Source organism: Lissotriton vulgaris, chromosome 2_1, assembly GCF_964263255.1.
Source record: "Lissotriton vulgaris chromosome 2_1, aLisVul1.2, whole genome shotgun sequence".
NCBI classification, from domain to species: Eukaryota; Metazoa; Chordata; class Amphibia; order Caudata; family Salamandridae; genus Lissotriton; species Lissotriton vulgaris.
In genome coordinates, this window is record NC_141687.1 from 417218444 (window position 1) to 417239970 (window position 21527).

Below are 21527 nucleotides of genomic sequence, written 5' to 3' on the forward strand. Positions count from 1 at the left end.
GCACATCTCTATGACCACCAAGGGAGCTAATCACAAGATGAGTATATTAAGGAAACTCAAACCCTTCCTCTCTCAGGCAGATCTGAAAATTGCAGTACAAGCCCTAGTACTGCCAAGATTAGACTATGGAAGCACCACCCTCTGTGGTCTCCCTAAATACAAGTTGGCCCCGCTGAGAGCAGCATTGAATGCGGCAGCTAGATTGGTATCTGGAACCAAAAGAAAAAGTCACATATCACCAACCTTGAAAGCACTGAATTGGTTGCCTTACGGGGCAAGAATACACCTTAAAGTGGCGCGCATGACGCACAAAGCAATTCACAACAATACACCCAGTTACTTGGCGCTAAAGCTAGAAAGGTTTGGAGGATGTAGACAACTACGAAGTGCAAGCTCTTTCCTTCTGAAACCTCAATCCTTCCATTTGAAGAGAACAGGCTGTAGAGCTTTCTCAGGGATTGCACCAAAGATCTGGAACTCTTTACCTCCTCGAGTGCATGGAATCACTTCCTTTACTGCATTTAAAAAGGAAGTAAAAAGACTATTAATGAACAAATTAATCTCCTAAGTTTTAATTATAGGAGGTCACTGAGTCATCTCTAAGATTCTTTCACCACTACCTATCTAAGATGGATTGGTATAGTCTACCGTTTGTAAGATTTATATAACAGCCCTTTCCGCTCTATAACTGTATGTTGTCTAATGCTTAGTTGGGTTTGGATACGCCCGGACATCTAAACATTTTGTACTTCAACTTTGAATTGTTAGAAGTTATAATATGTATGTTTGCTAACACAATCTCCTAACGTTCATTAACTGTCAATTGTACAACGTCCTGCAGAATCTGGGTCCTCTATGTTTGTTATGTATATATTCTATATTGCTATTGCATTATTTGACAAATTTGATTGTTTTGTATACCACCTCAACCATGTGTGTTCTTTTATTGTAAAGCGCTCTGATACCCCGTGGGTCATGTTCGCGCTATATAAAAATTTATAAATAAAGGTGCAGCAGAACTTAGAGAAATGTTAATCTTCACTCTATGCTCCTGCACTCGAAGACACACTATGACACACCCCAGTACAAAACGCTACTTCACTCGACTCTATAGCAAGCCACTCCACTCTACAAACTGTACTCCAGTCTACGCCGCTCTATGCCACTCCACACCACTTTACTCTATGACACACTACTCCACTACGCCATGGCACTCTACTACGCCACTCCACTCTACTCCACTTAACACAACTCAATTGCTGTTCCTAATCACTTTACTCCATTCTACTGTAACACACTACTCCACTATCCTACTCTACGCCACTCTATGCCACTACACTCTACTACTCTCTATATCACTCCATGAGACTCTACTCTACAACACTCGACGACACTACACTCAAAATCACTTCACTCGACGACACTCCATTCCATTCCACAACACTCTACTCCACTCTGTTCTACAACACTCTATGCAAATCTCTTTAGGCCACTTAACTCCATGCCTTTCCGTGCCCTTTCACAACACTCTACTCCCCACTCTATGCCACTCCATACTACCCCCTTTCACTCTAATTCCTCCACAACACTCTAAGATACTCTGCTCTAAGACACTCCGCTCTAAGACCCTCTGCTGTAAGACCCTCAGCTCCACGCTACTTTCTTCTACCCCACTAACGTTTAGCCATGCTAAACAGCAGCCTTGATGGTGTACAACATCACCAATATATTTTTGCCAATGCTTGTTGAGGTTATAAATGGTGCCATGACTACAGTACGTCAGTCTTAGGGATATTTATTTATTTCAAAGACAACACTAACGCAATTCCTACCTCATAGCTACTTCTGAGACCTGGGTAGTTGAGAAAGGGACAGAATGTTGCCTAACTGCCAAGATACATGTTTCTCTTCTGTCGCAATGTTGCCAAATTGAATGGTTCTTTCCATTTAGAAGAGAGTTGTTGGTTGTTTAAGGGGCTGATGCAGACAACCCAGGGAAGAAGGGAAGAGGTTACATGGCCAAACTTCTTCAAACTCAGGGTGTGGCTACCCAACTGTGAGGATTCTTCTGAGTATTTAGATTTGTGGTTTGGGTAGGCTAGCACAAGCTAGCTTATGCCTACCTAGATTATCAGAAGAGTCACTAAACAAAGCCTTGCTAGCCTACAGGACAACTATGTAAAAGTGTTAGAAGGTGGTTCTGATACTATGGGCCGCCTAGATTTTTTGCTTTTTGAGCACCTAATTGTTGAGCTTTTACTAGGGGGGAGCCTCATAAATTGGGACTCACCCACAGTGAACTCAGGATGTAAGAGACTGCATGGGGATTTTTACTGGTGTCCCCCTGGCTTGACCAGGCCACTGCGCAGCAGCTGGAGTAAGGGACACCGGGCTGGTTACATGCAGACACAGGTGTATATGCGTGTGCACACGTGAAGGGACTGCGCAGGGTAGATTCCAAGCGTGCGCAGCCAAGGAGCAGGTACAGATAGACTGGTAGGGCGGGACTTATGCAGAATGGAGTGGTGACATGGAATAGGCTTTATACAGTGGGAAGAAACATGCCAGGGAAAGTCCGTGTGCTTTACAGTGTGTATTCCAATATTCTCTTATGGGGATAGGGTGCACATGTGTTAATTTTACTTTCCTAAGGCCTACAGATTCCAGACACTCACAAAAGTCCACTGTTGCGGATGTGAAAAGAGGGATTCTGCAGAGTCTAAAGTCATATTTGTACTGATTTTGGGTCATCCACAAATGTCATATTTCTCTGAGTCACTGGCTGGGATCTGGCCCTCGCAGGTTAGACCTTTCTTCCCAGAGGGAAGATCTTCCCTCCAAGGAGAGAAGGTAGGTGGAGCTACAGGCTAATCCATCAGCAGCTGTCACTGGGTGCCAGGCACCGAGCTGAACCAAGGGGAAGGCAGCCCTGGGGGAAGGGGACCATGTGGGCAGAGACACTGGACGACGCCATTTTGAACAAACCCAGAGGCTGGACAAGAAGGAGGGAGCAGGGAAGTGATGTGACGCTGTGTGATAGGGCAAACAGAGACTTCCTGCCTTGCCCCTCCCCAAATTCTTAAAAGAACTTGCACAGGAAGAGAAGCTCTCTCTCGGGTGTGGTCTGCTGAGGCGGAAGGTGCTGAAGCCTGACTGCCCCCTAGGGCCCTAACAGAGCCAGAAGTAGAGCCCAGCACCAGTGCGCAGAAGCAGGGGCCTCTGCGCAGAAAAAAGAGAGGCCCAGGAGGAGAGCCAGGTGAAAGGCTGGCGCAGGGAGCTAGTGAAGACCGCTCCCTGCAGAATGCATCCTCTTGGAGACCCTGAGGGCGAAGGAGAGTGCTCCCAGTGGCTGGGGTGCACCACCAGGAGCAAGAAGACGCGTAAATGGAAAGGATCGGACCCCTGGGGGCCGAGATATGCCCCCCAAAGGTACGCGACCTTTTACCTCCCAGAAGACTGACAACGAAGCGCATGGGTCTCCGTCGTCGGTTTTGAATGTGCCCATGGCGTGGGTCCGGTCCCGGGGGCTGCCCACCAAAGAAGACAAGTGGAGGTGCACCGTCGCGCACCCTGTGAAAATGCTAAGCGGTGTGCCAGGAGCCCACCCGGGCTCCCTTCCGAAACCGATGCCGGGGAGCGCCAAGGTCGGTGTGCGGGGGTCCCGGGTGGGACCGGGACCCCCAGAACAAAGGAGTCGGCAGTTGGGGCCCGGGTGGGACCGGGCCCCCCAACCAGTGGCGGCAGTAGCGGCCGGCGGTGGGTTTCCCGGATATCAAAACCCTCACCTGGGGGTCTGGGTCGGACGGTCCCACACCGAAGAGTGGAGGTGGCGCAAAGCGCCACGAAGTTGATTGCAGCTCTCCCCGGCACAGCGGGAGAGCCGCTGCTCTCATATTCATAAAGAGGAGCATGAAGCGGCCCACAATGCCTTGCCAAGCAACTGGAAATTGATAGTTTTTTTGTGCTTAGTGGTCCCCAGAGGAGGCGGTCACCCTCATAGGTGTGCAAAGGTGCTGGGGGAGCTGCTGGAGAAGCGCAGTCTCCCGCCAGTATGAAGAGAAGTCCCACCCTAAGTCACATGGGGACTTAAAAAGAATAACCCCTCAAGGGCTCAGCCAGCATGTTAACTCCTCTTGGGCTGGAACTTTCGTTCTACAGCTGGAGGAGGGTTGAGAAGTGCATCATGGAGTGAAGGGCTGAGTTGGGGATGTCTGGAGAAGGGCATCCCCTGGAGGTGAAGAGGTGTAATTGCACCAGAAATGCATTTACTAACATTATTTATTTTAGAGGGACTGAAGGTCACATGTGTAATATGTAGTACTGGTGTGAGGTGATGTCATAAGCAAAGTGGGGTTATGTTGTCAGACATTCCTGCTAGGGTGTCTGGCTGTATATTCGTAATCCTGTGATTTAATCTGTGATGCCTTTAGGTGCTGTAATAGCAATGCATTCTAATGATCCACAAATGTGCTGAGTACTGTCATTCTAAAGTGTGCTTAAACATGTATTCTTGCTGCTGCACTTAGGTGAAGACCCCAGACTGCTAGTCCTTAAGATATAGAGGTGCATATGTTATGGTCAGTAGGAGAAGCTCAGTCAGGGTCATGTGTCACCAAGGCAGGTATACCCCTTTTTAATGCTGTTGAAGTAATGGGGTGGGGCGCCACTGGGATGGTGCCAGTGCGCAGGGCCCTGGCTCCAATCTATGTTCAACTAACTGAATTGGCGGCAAGATGATGTGCATACATGGGAGTGGTGGTACTAGACCCCACCCCCCTGAGGGAGGGGTGGAGATGTTATGCAATGTCACAAAGTAATTCCAACAGCTTATGTATATTTGTAAATTGGTGCATAGTATTGAGTAGTGTGTGTGTTTAATAACTGTACTCTTACTTTTATAAAGCAAAGTACAGACTGGACAATCAATTATTGAGTGTTATTTTTGCGCACCGGCAAACGGAGATTACTAGCCCACACCATCTCCCTTGAGTAAGCCTCAGCCTGCTCTGCAACGCTACCCTCTGAGAGTCAGGCGCTTCAATTGTGTGTTTGGTTCCCAGTGAAGGAAAAATGTAGTCATGATATTTGTGCAGGCCTCACAGATGCTGCCTCATTTTCCAACAAAAAGGAAATACAATTACATGACAAGACCACATTAGATAAAAGTTATATGAAATCATCCTGCTTTGGCCAGCACAGACATAAGGCTAAACTACAGCTTTTTTCAGTACTTGTGACACATGATGATGATTTTGGTTTCTAGAGCACAGCAAATGCCCATGGGTGTCAAGGCGCTTTAGTCCTACTGGGCTGCTTGGCAAGAACTGGAAAAAAAGGGAAGAGAAAAGATTCCCAGATCGAGTATGCCTTGCAAAAGTGTAAAGAGCCAGGTTCCTAATGCCTTTCTAAAAGGAAGATGTAGCTTTATGGAGGAAAGATTGAGGGGTAGACTGTTCCATAGCCTTGCAGCCACAACCGAAAAGGCCCTGCCTCCCCATTTCTTCCTACAGACTCTGGGAACAATTACCTGCTTGCAGGCTGAAGAGCGGAGGTTTCTGGCTTGTACATACTATTGGAACATGGCTTTAATGTCCACTGGACTTGCAGAGTAGAGGGATTTATGAACAATAGAGTGTGTTAAACGATATATGCTTCTCTGTCAAAAGCCAATGCAGATCACCTAGACCTTTTGATGCTGACTGCAGCTCAGGAATGCCCAGCATGAGTCTAGCTGCCGCATTCTGCACCAATGAAGTTTTGCAATGGTCGTCAAATTGGCCTTGAAGTAGAGTGCATTACAATGGTCTACCCTAGAGGTCACCAGAGCAAGCCCGAACGGTTTACGAACCGGAATGGTCATGTAAGGAAAACTTTGCCTCAACATTTTAATCATCCAAAAACAGGTTGACACTGTACGATTGACCTGGCTGTCCAATGACAGCTTGCCATCCAAGATAATGCCCAGATTATTCACTATTTGAATGGCCTCGGTAGGGTACCTAAAGTATCAGGCCACCAAGTGCTATTGCAGACTGGAGATGTGCAGCCAAAGGGCAAGACCTACGTCTTATCACTATTAAGTTTCAGGTAGTTCTTGCCCATCCATGTGGCTACAGCCGTCACACAACAATTAAAATTAGCTGCCAACTCCTCGGAGTCTATGGAGAAGGACACAATTATGCGTGCCTTCAATCCAAAAGAACGACTGAGTTTGACCAGTGGGTAAATACACAGATAATGTAAGGCTCAGAGAGGAGCCCAACTGAACCACACAAGGCAGTGAAAAAGGTTCAGAGTGGAAATGATTGAGAGCAATCCTCTGTGATCTACCCGAAAGAAAGGAGGACAGCAGGTTCAGAGCTCTGTCTCTGATACCCAGTGTCCTCAAGCGCTCCGTCCGCAATGAGGGAGAGATGGTGTCGAAAGACCCAGAGAGATCCAACAGGATCAGTGCTGCAGCCTTCCCTTCATCAACTAAGCGTCTGATGATGTCCGTTACAGCTGCCAAGGCAGTTTCAATCGCGTGATTGCTACGAAAGCCATACTGCAAAACATCCAGTCGATCCGGTTCCTCTGCATACCTCATCAGAGATTGATTGAGGTGCTTCTCCAGGATCTTAGCTGGGACCATCATCAGTGATATTGGCCTGTGATTCTTGAGGTCATTGGGATCTAGATTAGGTTTCTTCAGTAAGGATCTAATAACGGCCTCTTTCCGCGTACTTGGATAGTGTATTGCCATAACAGCAGTGGTCATGATCGTGGTGAGGGTGGGAGAAACTGTACCAGCTACCAATTGCAGGGTTTGTACAGCACATGGTTCGCAAGGGGATCCAGACTTGATGTAAAGTAACAGTGAGTCGGTAAGTCCTGGTGTAAGAAGCGGGAAGACCTCGAGCAGCTGCACCTGTTCCTCCTTAGCCTCTGAGGGAACTAGAGACATTTGTGGTGCTTCCCTACTGGGGCTCCCCTGCACCTTCTCTGAGGTACCGCGAGCATCCAGCTCACACACATCAAAAAATCAGAATGGGCTTAACTACATTTTTGTGCTAACCCCTCTGCCATTTGTGTACATGGTCCTTCCCCACGCATCTAGGAGGTTGTCAGTGGTTGGTAAATCTCAATCCCAGGATACCGTTGGCCTCGGTGATGGAACACCGGGTGAGAATGAACCATCGTAACTAGGCCACACTCGGTGCTGCACAGACAACCATTTGTTTGGAAGACTGACCCTGAAAGAAGGATCTTCCTTTACACATGGGCTGCTGCTTTGAAAAACACTAGAAGAATGCACAAATGCCAGTCAAAGGAAGCATTTTAATTCTTACCCGAAGATTTAATGTTATTATTTCAGTATTTGCACGAATATCGTCTATGAAAAGGACGACTTTGGATGACTCTTCCACCAAGGGTTGTGTCACCAAGGCCTATAAACAAAACTTCAACCCAGACTGGCTGAAGGTCACAGAATGCTCCAGTCTGCCTAGTGTTACCACGAGCTAGCTTCTCGTTTTGTCTCACACAGCCCCTTTCCCCACCATGGAAATCTGAATTGCACCCCCTTTGAAGTCAAGTATTCCGCACGCCAGCTTTTCGGGGAAGCCAGAATGGCAATCAACGCTTCGTTGTTTAACGAGCCTTTTCCTGGCACACAAAGGCGACGAAAGCATTGCACGACTCACCAATCAGATCCCATTATTACTACAATATGCCACGTTGGCATCGTTTTGAGTCACTGGGAAAATGTCAAACAAAAGAGAACCCACCTCGGGTCCAAAGCTTATTAGTTCCAATAAGGAAGCCTGTCCCAGCCGTGCAGACAGCCCCGATCTGTCCGTGTAATAGGCTCTGCCATGTCCTGCCCCAGGCGCCCCGGCTGTCTCGCGCATCCCCTTCTCTGCGGTGTTTACAAAGGCACCAGACGGGCGAAACCAACAGGAACCTGTCCTGCAGGAGAGGCGATGCATTCATCTTTGGCCCGGATGGACATGCTTAATTCTAGGGTGAAGGGTTATCACTGAAAAACAAAAGGCACTCAAAAGGAAAGGATGGCGAATTCGCCATGCAGTCTCCTGTTTCTCAGTCTTATCACGGTACAGCTTGCACAGCTGGGGTAGCACATGCTATCGCTGTTATTGAATCTCTGGGCCCCAAAAAAAGAACCCTTTGGTGTGGTGAAGTGCTGTTAAATCACATGATAATTCGCTTTATGTTCTTTTTGCAGTCATTTCTCTCTCTGACTCCTGAAGAAAGGAGGACAAAGCTTTCCATAGATGTGAGCAGCGGGTCTTATCTCGGAGTGGTGGCATGCATTGTATGGTATATAATGCAAGGTGCACACACAGAGCCAGGTCCTTGGAGCTCTGTAACACGGCCTTTCACGTCTGACACATGACTGCAAGAATTGATACTTTAAAATCACAGCAAAGTCTAATGTGTTTTTGATTTGTTGCAAAGGTTTGCTAGTCATACCTTGCAAACACGTGCCGAGTGAAAGGGGAATGCAGTTACCATTTTGAAAGCAATTATCTTGTATCTGATATATGTGTCTCGTTTCTCTTCCAAGAAAGACTGGTGTAAACAAAGGCGTAGTAAGGCATTGGAAGTAGAGCAAGGGATTTGTGACAACACTCGAACTCTAGAACACTCTTTCTCGCCTAGACGAGCCTTCAAACTGGTGAATGTTTTGTTACTGTGGGGGTTGGTCCCAAAACAGTGGTAGCTTTGCCCGCCTTGAGCGCACCATCATGGGAAGCAGGCACTACTTTGGACCATGAATTAGATCACATAGCTGAGTGCACCGTCCAGGTTTTCTCCGATGCTCACCGTCCGAGGTGCATTCCATGCAGACTAGGTCCATACGCCTGGTTTTTTCGGAACTGTGCCACGCAAGTATAACTATGAAGTGATTAATTCATACAAGCAAAAAACAGTTTGAGTCTACCCTTTCTGACCAATGAGAAGTCTGCAGGAGTGGCGACACCTGGAACCCATGCTCCTTCACAAGAGCACGAGGCTTCTGTATTTAGGGAGGTAAAGGATATAAGAGAGATACAAAGTTCTAAATCTCACTTATTCATCTATTTTTACAGGGTCAGCTTCTGGCAGATTTGGCAACACACAGGTATATAAGTTGAGTTGGGTGACAGCTGCCTATATTGTAAGGAAAGAATTGTGGCACGTTTTGTTAGAGGGAGCAATGTGGAAGATGATTTTAAAACATGCAATGTTGGCTTCAGAGTCCTGTAGAAAAAAGTCTAAAAGCTTGATCGTGGAACCAGGCTTCTGCACACCCTGACACTTTTGTGAGATCTCTGAATCCGTGACCCTAGCTAGCTGTCCCAATTGCTTCCTAGTTTTACCACCAGGAACTGCCCTCCACCCACCCAAATGAGAACACACACCTTTGAGCAGATAATGTGCCTTCATCTAAGCTGTCTGCAATGACCAATGCAACTATGTCTCCTCCCGCTCCACCCCTGTTTTGTGGTAAAAAGGCTACCATGTACCCCTCTACACCCCCATCCATCCTCTCTGTTCATCAAGGTACACATTCTCCTCCAACTCAAATATCAATCATTAATTCTGACTTTCTCCTCTTCTGATTACCAACCCTCTATCGTCCAATTTCCATCTCTATCTCAGCTTCTCTCTCTGGATCTATCCACAAAAATAAAATGTTGTTCCCCATCAACACTCCAGTTTAAAATCTGCTCTTAATCTTCTTACCCCTCGTCCTTGTGTGTCACACTAATGCTCCCCACCTCCCTTAAACCCTGCTACAGCCGTCCTAATCCCACCCACTGACCATAATCCATTGCTGAAGGAAAGACCACCCTCCTCCCAGGACCCATTGTTTGACATAATTCACCAAGATTAATGTCACCCCAAATTCCTTCTCTATCGCCAGTCCTACTCCCACCCTAAATTTGCCCTCCTCGGCTGCTGATCTGCTGCCGCAGGCTCCACCAACATCTACCACCATTCTTGACCATGATCTCAATCTTATTGTTTAAGGGAAACATACCTCAATTATTCTGCCCAACACGTCACAGACTTACTCACCCTCCTAAGTACTCCACTATCAGTCAGGACCACCTTGGAAGAAACACAGGGTTGTGTGCACTATCATTCACAAAACTGTTGAACAGTCCCTAGTCGATTGTCATTCCATTTTGGACTCCTTCAAATCAATCGCTTCTTTATCAACACGTTCACGCTGAGATTGGCAGATATATGCCAACCACCTCCTCTTCCTAGCAGAGGACCTGGAACGCCTTGCCTTCAAACTTCTTACTCTTTATGACATGCTCTTTTTTGGAGAGTTCAATTTCAGGCAGACTAAAGACTCTGGCCCAGACCTGGGAATCGGTTGCGCACCTGGCAGCTAACACTCTCTTTCAATTCTGTAGGAAAAACTTCTGCATAAGGCTCCATTTTAGACTTTTATCACCTCGAAACAAGATTCAATTCTTGATTCAATCACCTTGGACTCGCATGTATATCATACCTTATCTCCATTCCTCCTCCCCACTACCTCAATACAGCCTCATGATAACCACAAGAACTCTTGGTGATAGCTACAGACTACTCGATCAAATCTCCTGACTACCTCATCTGCGGAACTCCCCTGGCTCTGCCTGGAACTTGTGATGCTACTCATCTATGAGAAATTCAATTCTACCATTGGAAAGACATTGTTGATAAAATCAACACTCCCTCCAAAAAATCTTGCACAAAACCAACACCTTGCACCTATTCTCATCCGGCTTCAAAGCTCAATGGCTGCAAAGAAAAAAAAAATCGCCTCTGACACTCTCCCAGTGTAAACAGAAGTTACACATTCTCAACTCTGCTTGATGAAGATTCCCAATTCAACTCTAAAATCAATCTTTCCAAGAACAGACCTAAGAAACTGCTCAAAATTATTTGCTCTCAAACTTCAACATTCTCCTTCTCTGACCATAATGATACCAGACAAAACGAATTCTCGTCATTTTTAAAATGACAAAATAAATCTGTAAGGTAATGCTTAAAGTGCAATTTGGGCCGATGTTAGCACAAACTCCCATTAAAAAGCATATGGAAAATGACACTGCTCTTTGGTTATCCGTGACATTTACCACTAGGTTGCTGCTGGTGCTATTGGCCTGGGCTAACCAGTGCACAGTCAGTTAGAGTGCATTTAGAATGGGTGCAATTATTATATGTGCAGTTTACTGGCCAGTATTTCACAACCAGGTTGCTATCTGCACTGGCAGTATTAGAGCATGCTATGTGCACATAGAAGGTGAAGACTTCCTCATTGGGCTACAGTATAGTCAGAGTGACGTTTACTCCCATCGGCCCCTCCTCACACAAATTCAATCCCTTCAGTGTGAGTATGTGCACATCACAAAAGGAGACTAGGTGTGAATTATTGGATCTCTCTCACACCCTCTGTGGCGGAAATAGGGGATCCACAATGCCTGCAGACCTTCACAGATAATTTGGGGCAACAGAATCCTAACGAGGCTGCTCAGGGGTAGACTTTCCAGATAACACAAGTGAGTTAATGTGCTCAATCGAGATGCTCGTCTAAGTAGCATCCATCTGCACTACTTGGAGCTTTGAGTCGCAAGCAAGAGGAACTTTGCCAACTGTGAAAACTCCCCATTGCAAATAGTGGTGAATGGCATGGGCCTGTAACCTGCTGCTGTTGGGATATGCAAGACCATGTTTAGTAAAGGTGGGAAGGCCTAGTAAGGATTCTCCTCAACTGCCTTGAGGCAGGCCCTATCATAAGTCATGTAATGAGAAAACAAGGGAACCCCAACATTCAAACCTGGGGATTTTAAGAAAAGATTGGTTCTTACAGGGCCAGATCCATCGCAATACCAACCGATCTGGCCCTGTAAGAACCAATGTTTTCTTAACATACTATCACAAGTCATGGCATACTTAACCATTGGGTTCTAAGACCCAGCACATATATTGGAAGTTCCATCTACCTCAAGGTGAACCTGTGCCAAGCAGGAACTGGGGTTTATATGGAGGGATTTGGCTGAAAACTGATCACATCCATTTCCTTTAGAGTTGAATTGGCCATAATGTCACTAAGGCATCTCCTGCATAGGCTTCAAGCTAGGGGGCAGCTTTTGCTGATAGACTGGGGAGGCACTGGGGAACTAAAAGCAGCTCTAGTGAGGATGTTTATATCAGCCCTGCTCCCTTGCTCTCCTCATGCTATCTCTTTCTTTCCATTCATACATTCCCTTCTCCTCTCCTCTCTCTATAATCGTTATCTTCGTGTCCCTCCCTCACTCTCTTTCTCTTGAAGCCCTCCTGTTTCTTCTGCAATCAAAGTTGGGGTGCTGGGGAAAGCAAAAAAACAATGGATTTAGGCCCGGATCTCTGTACTGGGGTGAATGGAAGACATTGATCTGCATTCTGTCCATCAATTGTTCTTTTTGCATTTGTCACCCCGAGTGGGACAGGTATGCCCAGACCTGGGTGCCCTGCTCTCCATGTCACTTGAGTCAAGCTATCCTGGCTGATGAGGGGTTAAAGTATGAAACCGGTCCTAGGATGCTTGTTTCAAGTCCAGGGAGAACCTGGCCTGTCAGTTCGGACTGGAATGTTCACACTGGGCACAGGGGCAAGACTGATTTGCATATGGCTGGGTCCAAACTTGAATGGCATGGTGAGCAAAAAAATGGGATTTAGGCCCATATCTCTGTACTGGGGTGAATGTATGACACTGTTCTGCATTCTGTCCATCAATTGATCCTTTTGGGAAAGTGACAGAGGCATTGGGCTTTCAAAACTGTCCCCAATGACAGCAGCTTAATAGGGTAATAAATGCTTGAAGGAGTAAAAGGCCAGTCCAGCCCTACTAATGGATGGGCTCCTATATCCATTTCTTTTTTTTTGCAGTTTTATATTGGGCAAACTTAGAACTAGGGCTTTAGAGTACTTCATTTGAGCATCAGATTAATTAATACATTCTTTTCTTTTTATGTATGCGGAGATTAAGTAATTTCCCCGAATCACAGAATGTTGAGCAGAGGCAGGTACTCAACTGGTTCCTCGGTTCCAGAATCAGCAGCTGTGGCCCTTAGGCCATATGTCCCAAACATGCCTTTATGGCTCAGTTCTTGTACCCGCTACTGCTGCTGGGAGCGGATTTGACCATTTCCCCCAGATTTTGTTTTTCAATCGTACCCGGATTCCCATCGTCTTTTGTGAGCAGAGGAAGGACGGACACAGTGGTGTGGTGACAGAGGGCAGGAAAATGGAGCTAGGCAACAGATCAGATTCAAGAGTGCCTTTCATGACAGTGCACATGCTGCATTAAAATATTAAGCTGTACATCCTTATTTTTCTAGTATGCTTGACACCTGGCCCGGATGTCCAGGAGTCGAGAGGGTCATTTCATGCAAGTCTGTCAAATCCAATATCGTGAACCTAACCAGAAACATAAATCACAGCCTGGGAAGCTAATATTGTTTTAATAAGTTGTGTACTCGATTAAAAAAAACAATTAATGTATACCATAAGCTACGAGGACCATTTGTAGACCGTGGCAAATTACATAGCTGCACTGTGCAAACCCGTGCTTAATACAAACCAGGTGTAATCATAACCTTATTGGTGAAAAGTTTCACTGCTCAAAGAAAACTGGGATTGAAAAGAGTTCACAGAGCCCCGTCATCCCCGAGGACCCTACCGTGACAGGCGGCTTCGGGCTCAGCTCGCTGGGGTGGGAGGCACCTGGATGGAAGGCGGCAGGTGGGCCCAGCGCCGGGTCACTGCTCCGCCTCACCAGCAGCGGCGTGCCTAGGAGGGAACAGAGAGGTCAGAGGTCAGCACAGCCCTGGGGAATAGTCCTTGACAGATAACGTTTCAATCACGGAGGCTTGAGCACTGTTGTTTTTCATTTACCTCGGTTTTGATGGAGTGTGAGAAGCATTCTGGGTACATTAAACGTGTCATACATCATTATCTAACACACAAAAGGAAAACAACCCAGGCTGTCAAGAGGCATCCAGAGAATGATGTCACAATACACCTAAAACCCAGCTGACCTTACCAAACAAAGGAACATTCTAGAAAGCCCATTGGTGGCTATTGTTAGAGAAGCAGGACTGGGCCGTCCATTAAAGAACACCAAAAATAATACAATTAATGTACTGTATTTTTAAGCAGTGTGCCTTTGCGCGCTAAAAAAAACTGATAGGCGAGTGGTCGTCTCGAATATCCCGCGGGCTTTTACTGAAGCCATCTATTCTGGACATATGAATATATTAAACACCAAGAAAATGATGTCATTCTCGAGTGAAATCCCAGACAGAAATCAATAACAACAAAAAGACATGTTTATGCTTCTGCGATCCACCTTTCTCTGCGAGTGAAAGATCAGCCCAGCAGATCAAATGTTTGCTGGTCGAACACAACAGACCACGCGCTACTGCAAGGCTGCGGCGTGGCCCCCATTGAACAGCAGGATTGTATCTTGCATACACTGCGGGGTTTGCAGACTCTGCACTTCAGCTTTAACTTTAACAGATGACTTCATGTTACCCTCACAGCGCCTGGATGCCCTGACGGGTGACAAGCAGCGCTCTACAAACCCACCTGGCAGTACATTACATCAGTGACACTACTTTCCCCGTCTCGGACTTTACTACACCAACCTATTGCATTTTGGGATTTCTATTCTTGGCAGTGGCATAACAATGATTTCATGGCGGCCGGCCAGATGAGCGAGGTGGGTGGAGGGGAGGGAGTCAACAGACGACGGAATGGGTACATTTTAATTAATAAATAAATAAAACCTATTCCGTCGTCTGTCGACTCCCCACCTCCCCCGCCCGATCCACTGCCCCACGCACTTACCTACACCAGCCACATCTGAATACAAGCAAGATAGCCCTATGTGTTTTTTTTACAAGTTTGCCAGATAACTGGTGCTGTATATCCCTACACGCCAGGGAACCTATTACACATATGGTTGCTACAGCCCTGTTTATGGGTCTCAAAATTCCTCATTCTACTTGTCTTTCCTCTCCCATGCCTTTTTCTATCCATCACTCCTCTCGCCTTCCTTCTTTTTTTCACATTCTCCTCTCCCTAACATCTTCCACTGACTCTTCCCTCATCTGGTACTCTAGTTTTTCTAATGACCATTGCTGGATGTGATAATGTCGCTTTATATGGCAGTGACCCAAATCTATGGACCTTGGAAGGCTCTACAAAGCCATGCCTTGGGGAGACACTCACAAGAAGAACTCTGTTAAATAAAGTGCACACGGTATCCAAAATCACCAAGGAGCTCTGGTGCCACTGCACTAACGGCTTCACTGATAGCTATGCCCCTGTCACTTCGGCCACTTCTGCTAAGCCGACTGCACCAACACAACTGAAAATAGTTATCTGAGAAAGGAAAGCCTAGGACTGGAATAGGATGTCCCTCATGACATGGAGTCATCTAACCTCGGCTCTAGATATCTGTCGCTGCCTTACACAGTCAACGTTTACAAGGCAAGGCAAGGAAAGGGGCATGTGTAGTGTAGCCAGGCAGCTCCCTATCAGGACGACACCGGGCCCTGCATTACTGTCCTGGCTTTTAACCCCCAATGTGCATCGCTGCACAACCTCAATGGGTGCATCCAGCACAGACTCTGGGACATGTACTCTTTTACCAAAATAATGCGGCAGACACAAAATCTGTGACATGCACTCTCTTACCAAAATAATGTGCTCCGCACAAACTCTGGGACATGCACTCTTTTATGAAAATAATGCGCACTATTCAAGAGATACACTAACTAGTGAAGTTAAGGCACATGCTAAAGAGCATGCAGTGGATGAGAATGAAGCGTTGGTTCAAATAGCTGATCATCATCTGCAGGATACCCACCCTAACACTTGGTGGGAGGGGGGCTCTGAAGAAGCCCCCATGGAGTGGGCCAAACTTTGAGGGTTGCTGGGTCTGTCAACCTTTGCAAAGGCACTTATTTTGATAAACGCCCCCATATAAAAGGCCTGGGCTTTCCTTTGACCTATCACTAATGTTAGCTATGGTAGACCAGTTGCCTTAACAGAAGCAAAGACATACAAGTCGTATGTTATACCGCTCTTGAATACAGCGCCACAGAGTGGTGGAACGGGGGACCGCTATATAAAACTTTATAAATAAATAAAAATGCACACCGGTGGCAACACCCATAGCGCATGCATCTGTCCCAGGGAAACCAAGCACTTGATACATGGGGGTCATTCTAACATGACACAATATAACCACACAGGCTTGAACAGGCCACATGGAGTATGGACCTATAATGCACTGCGTGATCCCTTCATCTTTTTGAGAAGAGTGCATGACTGCCAGATGATGCTCAGTCATCCCAGGAGATTCTGGCAACACTGCTATATGTGTTAAAAAAAAAGCAAGGCTTCTGATCTCAAATCAGCCATCTTGTTTCAGAGAGGAGAATCTGCGTCATAGTAAAGGGTTTCAGAGAAACTATGACCCCTGGACTAGGAAATTGGTACACCTTAAGTATATCCTAGCACAACACATGCACTTCACACCTGACATTCATCCTTATTTGAAACAAAGATGACATTTTAATTTCATATGATATTCACACCAGTTACACTTTTCGAATCCACACTAAGGGGCCCATTATGATCGCGGACGGACTTGAGTCCGTCCGCGATCACTGAGTAGGAGGGAACCTCCACATGGCCTGAGGAGTTCCCTCCTGTGCAATTAGGATGTGACCGCCACCATGGCGGTCACATCCTCTATTTTTAAAATTGCGACGGGTGCGGCTTCAAGCTGCACCCGCCGCAATGTTAAAAATGCATGCAATGCATTTGTATGTAGAAAGTGGCAGGCACCGTGCGGTGCCTGCCGATTTCTGCATACAAATGCAGGGGGGTACCTATGGTACCCCCATGTGCACCCCCCACCCCCCCTTCACCCAGGGGGCCCGCAACGGGCCCCCGCAGTGAAGGTCCGTATGCTTTTCCACGGCGGAAAACCCGCCGCGGAAAAGCATATTTATTTGGGCATTCTAATATGGCTGGCGGTGTCTGAGAGACACCGCCACCATATTAGGGCTTTTCCGCCGCGGTTGTAAGCCAGCGGAAAAGCTGCGGACTGAAACCAGGACCCACCAGCCATCCTAATGCGGCGGTGGGTCTTTGGTGGGTCCGCTGTGGTTTTTCCGCATCCTCCGGGCCGGCGGTGGTTTCCGCCGACCCGGAGGATGCGGAAAATCCGCAATCCTAATGTGCCCCTTCAAGTGCACTGCATTTTCGACTGGCTTGCCACAGGGTGCTTTCTTGTAATAAAGAGATTATAGTATATCGTGGCCAGGCATGCACGGACGCAGGGACACTTTATGGAGTAAATATGAACTCGGTTATGATTTCTGAACATGCTTCGCCAATGATATCAGGCCAGCGGAACAGCGCATGTCACCACGAAGAACGCACTTAAGATGCCTGCGGGCTGAAATCTTCCACTCTAGGTTGACACGGTTTGACCTCCCCAAGCACGAGCTCTCGCCCTGGAATCCTGGAATCCTCTTTGACGGTGAGGTCATTCAGAGAATTGCAGCACACGTCAGTAGACCTGTCTTTGAAAACCCGGTCTCAGGCAAGGGAATCCGCACTCGGCAATTACACCACCGTCTGCAGACCCCAGCCGCAGAAAGGCCTGTCTCCCACCTGCGCTTCAGATAATATTGAGTTGGACACGTTCCTTCCCTCCCCCTGCACATCTTTCAACAAATACAGAAAATGGAGCTCTGTAAGTCATCAGCGGTGGCGTCATGTTGATACATTTAATATAAACAGCAGGATCCCCTTGTAATACGTGCTTCACTTGCTTTAAAAACAGAAAAAAAAGGCCGGTGTTATTCTAAGCTTCTTCTAGGGCTACGAATTTCCAGGACCCCTGCTGCAGTCTTTCAGAAATTGTATTTTTCCAAAAGTCTAGGCTCTTCTACTCTTAATGGGTTTGTAAGGAGGAAGTCAGCAGCTGTTTATGCCACTTATCACAGCCCACCATTCGCTTTTGCCCATTATGTTCTGGTGGAATTTGCATTTGTGTGTGTCTGAGTAACTCCTGGTCCAATGACAATAATTCCAAAGATCCCAATTCACACGTATGGTGTAAACTGGGACTTCAAAGGCCCCGAAAGCAATAACACATTCATTTGCTTCTGAAGTAGCAGCACTCTCAACCCCTATACAGAAGTGAACTGGCTCGAGACCGTGCTCTATTTGGGCAATGCCACATAACTCCACATTAGGGGTGAGGTCTACCAGACCGCCTATGTACTAAAATTCCCTCAGTATTTGGGACCCCTTTTCATTTCACCCACAAAGAATGAGAAAGGTGTGTGTGATGTGGTGTGTGAGACAGTATGTGTATGAGAAGGCACATAAGTGAGTGAGCCAGATGGAGGATGGCTATTTACCCACAAAAATGACAGGGTCAGCCTACCGCTACCTCTGCCTGCTCCAAGAAGCCTGGTGAGGAGAAATCTACAAAATGACATGGTGGCATACATCTTCTTCATCCATGCTACACAGCATTGAGGATGGTGTTCACTGTACAGCATAGCTAAAAATAAGTGGCAAAGAGAAAAATCCCAAAGGCCAGACTTATTGGTTTTGCCAATGCTCGTTCTTTTTGCTGTTTAAGCCTGGTACACGGCCTGTAGTGATCTCTCTCCTACTTTCAACCACCTCCACAATTTGTTTTAATTACCCTTCCAGAAGCTCATCCCTACATGACCTGTGATATTCATTCTGAGCAGAGTCACAGTAGACATACAAAAGAAACTACAGTGTCCTGTGTTTCCGTAATATGTTTTTTTTAAATATTGGAAATTAATTGCTCTTTCAGGTCCCAATATTTTAGCTTTCATCCTAGATCCAGTAGTTATATCCTTGGATTCATAAGTGCGAGGTGGTCAGACTGAAGTACTCCATTTTGGATTTTCTAGTAATTGAGTAAACTACAAAATGGCGCCCCAAGTCGATCGTGAGCAGGGATCGAGGTTACACCTATGTGAAACCCCCCATTTCCAGTAATACCACATAGGCATTGTAAGCGATCGGAGCCTACATTCTACTGCTCGGACCTTTGGGACGTCCCCGTTCAGAGCTATTAATTAAGTGAGAAAGCAACCGGAGGCACCCTGCCTAACTTGCTAATGTCGTCCCTCTCTCCCGCTGGTGGACATAACTCAATCATCTCTCACCCCCTCTATTGACCTACGGGACCAGGCCCTGTTCTTCTTGCCGATCCTCGGCTTGCTCGCACCCCTTTTCCTTTTGGGTAATAGAGAAACAAAGGGGACGACTTAATTGATCAACAAGGACTCATCCCCCTTGCTTGGCTTCTAGATGGCCGCCCCAGTCGAACCCTCCTTGATACTCTATTTCTCCTGGTTTATATAATTCAATCATGTCCTGCTCTCCCTCCAGGGCATTTACTTGTTGATTTTTCCCTGGACTGTGGAGACCCGGCTATCTGACTGACCCCCATTGGAGCTACCTGTTAGCTGAAGAGGAGATAGGCTGTGGATTCCCCCTCGGCCATCACCTACCCAGCCGGACCATGGACTGTATCCACTTCCTACCCCTTCACCCTACCCCTCTACGTTCCTTTCCTCTCGTCATTTTTGCTCTTTAAATGTTTTTCAGTTGAGACCTAGCTATATAACCGATGCCCGGTAGAGCTACCTGATAGTTGAGGAGGCGATGGGCTGCGTATTCCCCCGTGGCTGTCACCTACCCAGCCGGACCTGGGGCAGACTTTCCCTTCGTCTCTCCATCGTATCTATACCTTACCCCCTTTTCCTACCCCCTTTCCCTTCTTCACTCCATTTTACTTACCCTCTATGTTCTTTAAATGTTTTTAATGGTATGTTTTTTTATAATTTGTAACTGATGTAATTTGGCAACTATGTCGAACCTTATGTAAAGCGCTCTGATACCTTTGGGTCTAGCCAGCTCTATATAAAACACTTTAAAATAAAAAAAATAAGAAAAAAATAAAAATAAAACAGTAAGTTCTCATCAAAATCTCCATGGTGAGGGAAATGGGGGGGATTCACGACGCTAGACCACTTACCAAAGTGTAAATCCAAGAAGGATGCATGCATGTATGTATGTGATATTTCTATAGCGTGTAACAAGCCAAAGGGTAGTGGAGCATATTAAAGGGTCAAAGTCATGCATAAAGACAATAAGTGATAGGAGAGGGAGCTGATTTGGAGAATTTAAAGCACTGTGATGTAGTGCTGTTTAAAGAGGTGTGTCTTCATTTTTTTCCCTGAATTGGAGCAGCACTGGGGCGATCTGGGCTAATATAGGAATGCTATTCCAGAATCTGTATCTGTTTGCATAGATGGCAAAGGATGTGTTTTTTTCAGTTTTCGACCCCAGTCTGCAGTTGGATGGTGTACTGGTTGAGGAAGGGCAGAGAGCCATCAGAGATGGTGAACTTATCTCTAAAATAAGCTGGGATGCTGGTTCAGGTGGCTTTGTAAATGATGCAGCTGGGTGTGAAGATGATGCAGGCCAGCCTGGCGGAAAATGGAGTTCCATCATTATGGGGATGTTGTACTCATATTTATTCAGGCCCTGGATGAGATGTGCTGTGGTGTGTGTGATGCCCTTGAAGGGTACCAGTATAGAGTTTTGGAGGCCATGGAGCAGGATGTTACCACCATCCAGATGTGAGAGCTGAAGGTTTGAATAGCAGTCATGATTTTGCATTCTGGAAGAAATTGTCTTACTTTCTTTAGAAGAGCGCTGGCACCAGCCCAGCTTTGATTTTTGGCACTGTGTTCTTCGAGGGTGAGGTTGGAGTATAAATCAAAGTGGCTTGCAATCAGTAAAAACTGGAGTTTGAAGGCACCAAGGTTCATGTCATGAAGTCAGGTTTGTACTGTTTCTTGTTTGTTGTTCTTGACAAATAACAGAACTCTGTCTTAGCTGAGTTGAGCTTTAGGTTGGCGCAGGGCATCGTGATCTAGATGATGTGCAGATAGTATTTGAAGTACTGCATGTCTCGGATACCTAAGGTCAGGGAGGTGTTTAGGCATATGATAACAGGGGACAGGGGAAGGGTAGTTCGAACAGTGGGACTAGAGAAAAAACATAAGGAAGCCAGGTGGTGTCCGGCACCCACCAAAGACAAGGCTCTTATGCCCATGACAGTGTGTTCACTGGTATGGAATGATGGTTTGCTGCTTGCGGAAGATCTGCATGGGGTTTAACCCTGTGAAAGATAGCTCACCATCATTTCTCACTCGTGGGAATGCACTCAATATCAAGATTGTAAGATCCCCAATAAAGGAGATTGCACACATGTAGTTCGGTGATGTGCTCATTTGGCGGGAGCTGGCACAACTATGCAGTTACTGGACAGCAGAATCCCAAGCAACAAAGACTGCACACTGCACACGCCCTCCTAAATGACATCAGAGGTTGGTCCAAATGCATCCCTTCCTTGG

At 46.6% G+C, this 21527-nt stretch overlaps 1 protein-coding gene across 1 annotated transcript in view; it reads right to left on the reverse strand.

The window, feature by feature from the left end:
• Window positions 1-21527, reverse strand: part of PARD3B (par-3 family cell polarity regulator beta) — a 1965377-nt gene that overhangs the window by 1443760 nt on the left and 500090 nt on the right. The window contains exon 4 of the mRNA XM_086954074.1: window positions 13709-13818. Within this exon, the coding sequence (XP_086810200.1) occupies window positions 13709-13818 (110 nt within the window). The remainder of the gene's footprint in view (window positions 1-13708; window positions 13819-21527) is intronic.